General features: G+C 38.5%; 1 protein-coding gene across 1 annotated transcript in view; it reads right to left on the bottom strand.

Moving 5' to 3' along the window:
* Positions 1–12,842, bottom strand: part of cacna1c (calcium channel, voltage-dependent, L type, alpha 1C subunit) — a 615,084-nt gene that overhangs the window by 350,798 nt on the left and 251,444 nt on the right. The window contains exons 7-8 of the mRNA XM_059978076.1: positions 9,441–9,637; positions 2,474–2,577 (exon numbers count right to left, since the gene is read on the bottom strand). Of these exons, the coding sequence (XP_059834059.1) occupies positions 2,474–2,577; positions 9,441–9,637 (301 nt within the window). The remainder of the gene's footprint in view (positions 1–2,473; positions 2,578–9,440; positions 9,638–12,842) is intronic.

Below are 12,842 nucleotides of genomic sequence, written 5' to 3'. Positions count from 1 at the left end.
TAAATACAGCTTTATAGAAATATCAACAAAGCTCTATTTCATGAAATAGAAATAAGAAAGGTGATGAGAAATGTTCATGCCTTAGCATAATAAAACTGGATCAGAATTTGGTTTTCTAGTCACAATGTTTTCTAACACAAAGTATCTTGAACCACAATGAACCACTTCCTTATTAACCCCAGCCATTGTAGACATGCATCAGGAGCAAGTGGATAACTAAGGAAAGGGTGGGACCACTCAAGCATAAAGAGGAGACATTTCCTTCAATGTGAATCAGGTTCTTAATGAGTACTTGACATCAGTATTTACCAGCAATGAGGACATGGAGGATAGGGACATCAGTGCCAAGAGTATTAATATACTATGGCATTTCAAAGCAAAGTAGGAGGTAGTGTTAGAGTTGAGTCTCTTAAAGAGCATTATGGTGGATAAGTCCCTAGGGTCTGATGGGATATACCCCAGGTTACTGAGGCAAGTGCAGAGATTGCTGGGGTCTTGGACAATATCTTTGAGTACTCTCTAGCCACAGATTAGTAGCTAATGTAGTTCCATTGTTCAAGAAGGGAACCAGGAATAATCCTGGAAACTATAATCTGGCGAGTCTCAAGTCAGTGGGAGGAAAATTACTGGACAAGATTCTTCGAGATAGGACTTATGAACATTTGGAAAACCATGGCCTAATTAGGGAGAGCAGCAAGGCTTTGTAAGGGGCAAGTCGAGTCTTAACAACTTAATTGAGTTTTTTGATGAGGCGACTAGGGTGAAGGTAGAGCTGTGGATGTTGTCTACATGGATTTTAATAAGGCCTTTAACAAAGTCCCTCATGGAAGGTTCATCCAGAAGATTAAGATGCATGGGAACAATGGTGGATTGGCTGTTTGGATTCAGAACTGGCTTCCCAATACAAGGTGGTGGTTGTAGGGACTTATTCTAGCTGACAGTCTGTGATTAGTGGTTTTCCACAGAGATCTGTACTGGGACCTCTACTGTTTGTGATGTATATAAATGACCTGAAAATGTGGGTTAATAAATTAGCAGATGATACTAAGATGGATGGTGCGTGGATAGTGAAGATGTCTGACAAACAATACAGCAGGATATAGATCAGTTGTAGAAATGGGTGGAAAAATGGCAGATGGAGTTTAACCTGGCTAAATGTGAGGGGTTGCACATTGATAGGTCAAATGTATAGAGACGGTACACTGTTAAGGGCACAACCTTTAACAGTGTTGATAAGCAAAATGATCTCTAGGTCCATGCTCAGAGCTCCCCTGGAAGTGGCTACACAGGTTGGTGGGGTGGTTTAAAGGCATATGACATGCCTGTCTTTATTAATTGAGACACTGAGTTCAAAAGTCAGGAAGTTATGTTGAAACTATAAAAAACTCTAGTTAAGCCACATCTGTAGAATTGCATACAGTTCTGTTTGTCCCATTACAAGAAGAACATTGAAGCTTTGAAGACTGTGCAAAAGGAGTTTATCAGGATACCACCTGGACATGTGTAATAACTAGAAGCTGGGCAAATTACAGTTTGTTTTCTCTAGAGCAGCGGAGTCTGATGGGATATCCGATGATAGAAGTTCTAAGATTATGAGAGACATTCAGTAGAGTAGACAGACAGTATCTTTTTACCAAGGTTGGAATGTCTAATACCAGAGGACACACATTTAAGGTCAGAAGGGCAAATTTTAAAGACGTGAGGGGCAATTTTTAAAAATCTACAGTATGGAGATGCCTGGAATGCGCTGCCTGGGGTGGCGGTAGAAGCAAATACAGTAAGGACTTTTAAGAGATATTTAAATAGGCTATAATCTGAGGAGAATGGAAGGCTATGGAAAAATGTGTAAGCATACGGGATTACTTTCACTGGTAATTTGATTATTTATTTGGTATGGCATGGCACAATATTTTCGACTGAAGGGCCTGTTCCTTTACTGTACTGTTCTAATTTCTATATTAAAATAAACTGCATAGGTTGCTTCTTATTTTCAGCGCTGCATTGCAAATCATCATATGCTATTACAAATGAACCATTACAAATGAATCAGTCAACACAGGGATCAAAAATAATAAACATAAAAAATAATGCAATGCTGTTTACCCACCAAGTACAAATTAATTCATTCTTAATTAATGAGTAACAAAATAGACCCATGGCCCCCAATTCCTTCTTGTGTCGTTTAGCTAGAAAATGAATGATAATGAATGGACTTTGTTCAGCATTTGCACAAAACAACGGCCAATGTGGAATTATAACCATATAACCAGGCACACAAACTACTCTGACAGCCTCCATCTTAAAGTTATAACTTCTTTCTTAGTTGAAACCTGAAGGTTGCATTCATTATTTCTATTTGCTGATGACCAAAAGAAACATAACATGTGACCTGATTTCAAAAGGGTATAGGAAATAAAGGTATATTGAGGAGGAAAGCATAGACCAGAATGAAGATAACAAATTTACAGCTTACCCACTTAACACACCAAGAACCAGATTTAAAACGAAAAAGGATCCAAAGATGACCAGGCTCACAAAATAGACCCAAGGTAACTCATAGCCCATGGCGTCCTGCATCTGAAAAGATGAAGGAATGTTAAATGAGTGAAAATATTAGTAAGTCAAAGCTAGATATATTATAGGATAAATGACTTGTAGAATACAGATATGTCTTTAGATAAGCATTGAGATTTAAAGACCTGCACAACAGATTTTTTACTCCATGCAGTTCATATTTTCATTTCACATAAGCTTCCGCACCTGTGCATAAAATTTCTATTAAGGTTTCTTTATATCACACTATCTCTCAAAGGAACATATCAAATGTGACTCACGTAATGAAATACTTTCTAAAGGCAAATAATAATGTTAGCATGATGAAGCAATGTGAAACTCAGACCAAATCACGCAGATCTTGTAAGAATCACCATCTCAGCTCATAATTCTCAATTCCCTGCTGAATCTTACTTTAGTTTATTATTTTTACCATTCCAAGAGAGTGGCAATTTAAAATTGTGGTAATTGTCAAATTTTTCATATTCATGTTCCTATTTTTAGATTAGTTAGTTCACAAATGCTGCTGTAAAAAAATCAACACTTGAATACAAGTAAATACAGTACTATCATCACTTACTGAGCTTCTTTATGGAAAAAGTCCCAAAACACTTTGAAGAATGTAAATTCCTACCACAATGTTATATGTTTGAAGAAAGTGAAGCAATGCACAATGTTACAAGCTGGTCATTTATATATATATATATAGATATATTTTTTAAAAAATTGATAATACCCAAAAGTCATGAATACATAAGCATCCATAAACTATCTTTTTCAGCAGTAAAATAATGAGTACTACATGTAAGGAACCAGCTTATTTCATAAAATACTTGCACAAAATCATGATACTTTGGGACTTTATCTTTTGGACTGCAGAAGAATGAGGAATAAGATGCTACGGGGCTTGATAGGGTAGATGTTGAGATATTTTCATTTGTGGCAGAGTCATGAATAAGGGGCCAGATGTTTACAACTGATTTACATGGAAACTTCTTCTCACAGAAGGTAGTGAATCTCTGGAATTCTCTGGCCCGAGTGTGGTGGAGACCAGATCATTAGATATATTTAAAGAGGAGATGGAGAAATATATGCAAGATTGAATGAATTGAGGGCAATGGGGAAATGGCAGTAGAGTCGAGGTCAGCATTGATCTGCCTTCATAATATTGAATGACGAGGCAGGCCTGAGAGGCTGAATGGCCTATTACTGTTCTTGTTTTCTTAAATTATGAATATAGAGCACAACAGAAGCCTGGCATATATAAAAGCAAATTATAATATAATAATAAGACCATAATATGATAAGTTTTTATCTGCAATTTGAGAAGGATAAGGGCAAATCGGAGGTGTCAGTGTTGCAGTTGAACAGGGGAAACTATGGAGCCATGAGGGAGGAGCTGGCCAAAGTTAACTGGACGGATAACCTGGCAGAAAGGACAGTGGAACAGCAATGGCAGGTATTCTTGGGAATAATGCACAAGGTGCAAAATCAGTTCATCCCCCAGAGAAGGAAGGGTTCAAAGGGGGGAAAGCAGCCACAGTGGTTGACAAAGGAAGTCAGAGATTGCATAGCATTGAAAAAAAGGAAATATGACAGAGCTAAGGTGAGTGGGAGGACAGATGATTGGGAAATTTTTAAGGAACAACAGAACTTAACTAAACAGGCAATACGGGGAGAAAAAATGAGGTACGAATGCAAGCTAGCCAAGAATATAAAGGAGGATAGCAAAAGCTTTTTTAGGTATGTGAAGAGAAAGAAGATAGTTAAGAAGAATGTTGGGCCCTTGAAGAATGAATTGGGTGAAATTGTTATGGGAAACAGAGAAATGGCAGAAGAATTTAATAAGTTCTTTAGATCTGTCTTCACTAGGGAAGACACAAGCAATCTCCCAGATGTATGGATGGGCCAAGGACATAGGGTACCAGAGGAAATGAAACAGGTTGACATTCAGAAGGAAACGGTGATGAGAAGACTGATGGGACTGAAGGCTGACAAATCTCCAGGTCCAGATGGTCTGCATCCTAGGGTACTAAAAGAGGTGGCCCTGGAAATTGCTGATGCATTGGTAATCATTTTTCAATGTTCCTTAGATTCAGGATCAGTTCCTGAGGATTGGAGAATGGCTAATGTTATCCCACTTTTTAAGAAAGGAGGGAGGCAGAAAACAGAGAACTATTGTCCTGTCAGCCTAACATCAGTAGTGGGGAAGATGCTAGAGTCCATTAGTAAAGATGAAATAGTGGCATATCTAGATAGCAGTGATAGGATTGGGCCGAGCCAGCATGGATTTACCAAGGGCAAATCATGCTTGACTAATCTATTGGAGCTTTTCGAGGATGTTACCAGGAAGTTAGACAAGGGAGATCCAGTGGATGTAATGTACCTCGATTTTCAGAAGGCATTTGATAAGGTCCCACATAGGAGATTGGTGGGTAAAATCAGAGCTCATGGCATTGGGGGGAAGATATTGACATGGATAGAAAACTGGTTAGCAGATAGAAAGCAAAGGGTAACGGTGAATGGGTGTTTCTCGGAATGGCAGGTGGTGACTAGTGGGGTGCCACAGGGCTCGGTATTGAGACCACAGCTGTTTACGATTTACATCAACGATTTAGATGAAGGCATTGAGAATAGCATCAGCAAGTTTGCTAATAATACTAAGCTGGGTGGCAGTGTGACATGTGATGAGGATGTTAGGAGAATTCAGGGTGACTTGGATAGGCTGAGTGAGTGGTCAGATACTTGGCAGATGACGTTTAATGTGAATAAGTGTGAGGTTATCCACTTTGGGAGTAAGAACAGGAAGGCAGATTATTATCTGAACGGTATAGAGTTAGGTAAGGGAGAAATACAAAGAGATCTAGGAGTCCTTGTTCATCAGTTACTGAAGGTGAATGAGCAAGTGCAGCAGGCAGTGAAGAAGGCTAATGGAATGTTGGCCTTTATTACAAAGGGAATTGAGTACAAGAGCAAGGAAATCCTTTTGCATTTGTACAGGGCCCTGGTGAGACCACACCTGGAGTATTGTGTACAGTTTTGGTCTCCAGGGTTAAGGAAGGACATCCTGGCTATAGAGGAAGTGCAGCATAGATTCAAGAGGTTAATTCCTGGGATGTCCGGACTGTCTTACGCGGAGAGGTTAGAGAGACTGGGCTTGTACACGCTGGAATTAAGGAGATTGAGAGGGGATCTGATTGCAACATATAAGATTATTAAAGGATTGGACAAGATAGAGGCAGGAAATATGTTCCAGATGCTGGGAGAGTCCAGTACCAGAGGGCATGGTTTGAGAATAAGGGGTAGGTCATTTAGGACAGAGTTAAGGAAAAAATTCTTCTCCCAGATAGTTGTTGGGGTGTGGAATGCACTGCCTCAGAAGGCAGTGGAGGCCAATTCTCTGGATGCTTTCAAGAAGGAGCTAGATAGGCATCTTATGGATAGGGGAATCAAGGGATATGGGCCAAGGCAGGAACCGGGTTTTGATAGTAGATGATCAGCCATGATCTCAGAATGGCGGTGCAGGCTCGAAGGGCTGAATGGTCTACTTCTGCACCTATTGTCTATAAATTGGCTCAAAGTTTATTCAACATGGTTAATAGCACAGGAGCAACCGATGATACTTTCCCATCTTCTCTCAATGTGTAGTGATTGGTTTGATGGAGAATTGTTCCGATAATCCAAGCTTTTGACTGCCCCATGTGCAGTTCAATCTCATTCCTTTGGAGATGAAATCTCAGTCTTTGGGCTGGGATAGATAGCGCCTGCTATTTCTGTTCCAAATAACATTGAGATTGTCCAGCTCATCTAGATGCTGAATGATGCGAGGCCTTGTGCTGAATGAGATTCAGGAGAAGGAACAAGGTCTGGGATTCTGTGGGAGTGGTTGTGGAAACTGGGTAAAATAAGATTTTAACTACTAATGCAGATTAGTAGTTAATGCTCAGTAGCTATACAAATGATTGTTGAGACAATGAATGATATAGATGCTTTTAGGTTGATTGCTGGACTAAACTAAATTAGAGAGCAACTATTATTGGTTTTAAGAATCCTCAGGTGAGAAAAGTTTAAAAGAAAAACGATGATTATTTCTAACTTTACAATGACACCTACTAGAATGCGCACAGAGGTGCCCAAAGAATAAAAAAACATATTGAGAATCAAACTTAGCTTGATTTGGAATCCTACAAGTTACTAAAATATTAATAGATAATGCTAATATTTAGGAAGAGAGGTGTAAGGAATTTGTGCTCCTTCAAAAAAAGAAAACTGTGTTATACACATTTTTGTGATGCTTGCGATAACTCAGAGTACTTTATAGTCAATACATTTTTTTAATCATCAGCTTAATATAGGAGACACAACAGAGAACTGTGCATAGTAAAATCACTCAGGTCTTACAATAATGATAAAATATTTATTATGATGTTGATGAAGAAATAAATGCTGATAAGGACACAGGAAACATCCATTCACTTTTTGAAGTATTGTCATGGAATCTTTTACAACAGCCTGAGGGACTGGAAGGGGTATTAGTTTAATGCCTTATTGGAAGATGGCACTACCAACAATGCAGTGAAGTTTCATTTTTTATTCAAGTTTCAAAAGAACTTGAACCCAGATCTCCTCTTCAGGGGATTTGCCTAGCTACACATGGCAACTCCCAATGAAACGTAAGAACAGACACTCATCTATTGGACAGTGGCATAACACATTCAAACCAAATGCACTGCTTCATCACATCAACTTTTGCTTACCAAATACAGCAAGATGAAAATTTTAGCTCAGTTCAATATTTTGATTATTTATTTCCATTGAAATAAGTTACTCTCAGCAGTTATGGTTATGTTTTTGTCAGATTAATATATCACTCATTCTGAATAGTGCAGCCCCATATTTTCTTCCCTCAAAGAATAAACATCTTTTAAAGTAAGCATCTGAATTACTAAATTTCTACAGATGCAAGGCAAGTTTTATTTACTCTTAAATCCTTTTATAATGCTTACTAAGTCTGATTAAATTTTGATTATAACTGTAAGAAAATTAAACAAGGAATAAATACATTGAAACCTACAAATGGAAATGAATTCTATTATCTCAGAACAGATTGTTTGTATTATTTTGCCTTTTGGTTAACCAATCTGAACACTTAAAAGTTGTCCAAATGGCATTCAATTTGAACCCTAAGTTCACATACATAAAGACTTACAGAGCCGAAGCAGGCCCTTTGGCCCATTGAATCTGCACCTACTGTCAACTATCCAGTTACACAGTCAGGGTAACTAAAGCTGTGTGGTGTTTTGGTCTGTTACAGAAAAGACATGGCTAAACTGGAAAAAGTGCAGAAAAGACTTATAAGGATGTTGCCAGACTAGAGGACCTGAGCTATACTGAGAGGCTAGCCAAGTCAGGTCTTTATTTGAAACGACAAGAGAGTGAGAAGCAACCTTATAATAGTATTTAAAATAAAGAGAGGCATAGATAAGGTTGATTGTAAGAGTCTTCCCCAGGGTAGGAGAGTAAAAAATGTAGGCTTAGGGTGAGGGTCAAAGGGTTTAACAGGGCCCAAGGGGCAACTGTTTCCACTCTGAAAGTGCTGAGTATATAGAATGAGTTTCCAGAGGAAGTGGTTGAGGCAGATAAAATAGTATTATTTAAGCAGCACTTGGATAATTACTGCATAGAGGAGGGGTGAGGTTTACAGGGATATCGGTTGAACACAGGAAGTTGTGACTAGCCAGATGGGTACCACAGTCAGAATGGGCTGTATTTTTCTGTAACATGAAGCTTTAATTTGTTGCTCAGATCCCCTTTACATTTCTCCCGCTCATCTTAAACCTATGCCCTCTAGCTCGAGACTCCTGTTTTCTTTAGGGAGCTATGAATTTAAATCCCAAGATATGTCTATAGATCAACCCTGCTATTTACCCCATATAGCTTATCAGAACTTGACTTCCCAAAATACATTACATTACACTTGTGTGGATTAATTTGCATTTGCCACTGCTCGAACCAAGTTTCCAGCTGATCTACTGTATTCTTAAACAACCCTCAGTTTTTATTATTTCACTCCCACTTTCAGAAATTCCAATATTTGAAAGAATGCAACTTATTAACATCAGGTTTCAGCCTGTTATCTTCCTGCTGCTACTTGATGTTCTTTGGAAAAGTTCAGGTTAAAAGTAACTTTATTGAAAGGACTAAATCTAAAAGAAATATTGCACTGAATAAACGAGTGTCCATTAGAAACACAGAATAGCAGAGATAGTCAATATAGAGTAGCTCCCAGAGACAAAGGGGAAAATGCATCAGGAACCAGGAAAACGAACAGCCAAACAATAAGGAATAATTTAGAACTGGGTAATGACAATTGAATTGCAACACAAGACTAAACAAGATGATACCAATAAAAATAGTCAAGTCAATGGAGATATAAAAACAGAGTTGGGTATTAAAAAGGTTAATAAATAATAAGATAGATTGGAAAAGAGGGACTAGAAATAAGAATTGTCCAAATAAAGCATAAGAAAAAGGAAGCTGTGTTAATAAAACTCTGTAACTTTAAATCTAATTCCAATACTAGTGTACCAATGTAATTAAAATAAATATGGCTTACGATATATATTTTTCAGTTCAGAACTTGCTTTTTCTAAATGATACACACTTATAATGAAAGCATGACATAGTCTGAACCTATACCTACCTACCTTTTAATTTACTTCCTTAATAAACTCTGCATGCATTAAGCAATGTTTCATGGTAAAACAAATGACAAAATTGCAGTCACTTTAGTCTGTTAAGTTAGCTGTCCACAAAATATTGCATTCAAAGCTCTTGGCCCAACTCTCAGTGCTTTTTCTTTGTTTAGTTTCTGTTGTAGTACATACCCAGTATAACACATCAGTCCAGCCCTCCATGGTGATGCACTGAAAGACGGTTAACATAGCAAAGGCAAAATTATCAAAATTAGTAATTCCATCATTAGGGCCGACCCATCCACTTTTGCAGAATGTTTCATTTGAACAGTGACGGCCACTTCCGACATTTAAGCTGCAGGGTGCAGGGTCATCGTCGGCTGCTACTTCTGAAAATTTAACAAGACAATAGGTTAACAATAGGTATCAGCTCTAGTGTATCTGAATTAATAGTTACCTTTAGTAAGCCCTGATGAAATGTCACTGTATTAATCTGAGAGGTCGGCATACAATTTAATTTCAAATAAAAATAGAATAAATTGGGAATACTCAGCAGGTTAGGCTGAATACTACAATAATATCACTACAAGGGATAATTTTTTTCTCTCCCGACATATCACTCATGGTAAAAATAAACAAAATGTTAAATACCAGTTTTGAAATTTAATTCCTATATCACTATCTGCTCATGGAGTGACAAATAGAGTCTCATGCAGCACAGATTCAGATTGATTCAACATGGTAACGGTTCATAAGAAATAGGAGCAGGAGTAGGCCATCTGGCCCATCGAGCCTGCTCCACCATTCAATAAGCTCATGGCTGATCTGTCCGTAAACTCAGCTCCATCTATCTGCCTTTTCCCCCATAACCCTTAATTCCCCTACTATGTAAAAACCTATCTAACCGTATCTTAAATATATTTAGTGAGGAAAACTCAATTGCTTCCTTGGGCAGAGAATTCCACAGATTCACCATGCTCTGGGAAAAACAGTTTCTCCTCATCTCTGTCCTAAATCTTCTCCCCTGAATCTTACGGCAATGTCCTCTCACCTACCAATGGAAACAACTTTCCTACTTTTATCTCATCTATCCCTTTCAAAATTTTGCATGTTTCTTTAAGATCCCCTCTCATTCTTCTGAACCCCGGAGAGTATACTCCCAGGCGACTCAATCGCTCCTCATAGGTTAACTCCTTCATCCCTGGAATCAACCTGGTGAACCTCCTCTGCACTGCCTCCAAAGCCAGTATATCCTTCCTCAAGTATGGAGACCAGAACTGCACATGGTACTCCAGGTATGACTTCACCAGTACCCTGTATAGTTGCAGCATAGGTCCTTCAGTGCACTGAATCTGGTCTGATCTTCAACCCTCTATTTATATTAACCCTAAATTAATCCTCCTTTTCTTTTTACTCTCCCATTTTCTCATCAACTGCTCAGCCTCAGATTCTACCACTCTTCTACCACCAACCTGCTCTTCTTTGGGACGTGTACAGAAACTGGAATACCTGGAGGAAACCACCATTTCTCCAATAGTGGGTCATCGAAGGTTACAGGGAGAAGGCAGGAGAATGGGGTTGAGAGGGAAAATAAGTCAGCCATGATCAAATGGCAGAACAGACTCAATGGGGCACAGTCACTGGGAGAACTTGCAATCTCCACACACGCAAGGTCAGTACCGAACCTGAGAGCTGTGCGGCAGCTGCTGCACTAGCCGTGTCACACAGCTTTCCATGCATCAGCCAACAGTGTTCCCTTAATTTGATTTTGCTGCGGACACATACACCAGTTCTATTTTTGCAAGTGCCAAGGGTTATTAGGTCTTAGTCTAATACCTGCACATGTTTTCCGGAATGAAGTGGAAAAATTGACAGTGTTGGTAGTTTAGGGAAAGAAAAAGTTGCTGAAATCTTAATGTGCAAGCAAGTCATGAAGTATACATTTTAAAAGGTATTCAGGTTTCAGTTCCAGTACATATTGCACACTTTGAATGTTGATAGTACACTTGCAGCCAAATTTGACAAGATAGACAACTTTCTTTGCATTCTCTGTACTTCAGACATAAACATGCACTGGGCATGGGATTGTACAATTCAACCTTGAAAAGATATGCAAGCTGCAGTTTAAAAGGATGGTGAATTTCCATTGCTGCACACAAGCAGGAAGCTATAGTACATAAAAACATCTAGCATCTTGAATTTACTTCAGGTAAACTATGCTTTATTTTCAAAATATTGTTTATATAAACAAACAAGTTGCGAAATATAAAGAAAATTAGTTGCATTATTCCATCTTCAGGTGACTGAATGAAGTATATTAGCAACCTTCCCAAAAGACTAGCTGATTTGGGTAACAATGTAACACTTCCATGCAGAATGGAGAATAGTTTGTTGAACTAAGGTTGAGCAAGTACTTCACTCTATCCAGCCCTGTACCAGCCACTAAGACCACTGTTCTCAAAGCCTTCAAATTAAAATGTCATTTGAATTCCCAGCTCTTTATTTCTATTTTAAATAGCTTCACTGCCATATATGTATGTGCCAGTTAATTTTGGACTAGGAATCAAATTTGCCGTGTGGGAGGTGTATGTCGGTGAATTTTATCATTTCTAGAGATACAGAGCATAATAAGCCCTTCAAGCCTCATTGCAGAGCAACCCCCAACAGCTCCGATTTAACCTGAACCCAATCCTGGGACAACTTACAATGACCAGTTAACCTACACGTTACGTCTTCGGACCATGGGAGGAAATCAGAACACCTGGAAAAACCCACACATTCCACAGGAAGGATGTACTGAGATTCCTTAAAAAGGATGCGAGGGTTGGACTCCAAACTCTGACACCCCAAGCAGTGACAGTGTCACGCTAATCGCGACACTATTGTGGTGCCCAATAATGAGAGATCGTTGATTGTTAAGTTAAGAATGGGTTTTGGTATGCTTCGTCATATAGCGCTGCTGGCCTGTGCAGCAAAAAGATAACATTTTTGAACTATGCTTTTCTCAAACCATTGCCATCATGTGTTATGACTATTGTTGACTTATTCTTCACTGTATTTAAAGCTAAAATTTACATAACCTAGAATGATAATAGGTAATATATATTCAGAATCAGATTTAATGTCATCGGCATATTTCATGGGACTTGTTAGCTTAGCAGCAGCAGTACAATGCAATACATGTAATATAGAAAAAAATAAATAAGTAAAACATTACAGCAAGTATAAAGTATATGCATATTAAATAGTTAAATTCATATTATAATCAGGCATGAACTTGGGAAATGATTCACTATTTACTGAATTTCATTTGCCTATTTAAGAACAGATTCCGTTTCCTTTTAAATAAAAACAAGGCCAGAAAATTCACTAGGGCTTGATGAGCAAATAATGTGGGGAGAGGGTCAGAAATTACTTGCTTTTTTCTGTGGGAGATGGGGAAGGGGGAGGTACAGGGTAAACACAGTCCAAAAGATGAATGCATTTTACTTAATTTGCAAATCTCCTAGGTAATGCCATTTGTCAGATGCACCTATCATCGGGCATTCCTGGAGACACCATGGAACAAGTTCCTCTGCAGTGTCTCTCAAGAAT

The sequence above is a fragment of the Hypanus sabinus genome, chromosome 8 (genome assembly GCF_030144855.1).
Source record: "Hypanus sabinus isolate sHypSab1 chromosome 8, sHypSab1.hap1, whole genome shotgun sequence".
Lineage (NCBI taxonomy): Eukaryota > Metazoa > Chordata > Chondrichthyes > Myliobatiformes > Dasyatidae > Hypanus > Hypanus sabinus.
The sequence above is the reverse complement of the archived record's forward strand: the minus strand, read 5'-3'. Positions and strand labels throughout refer to the sequence as shown.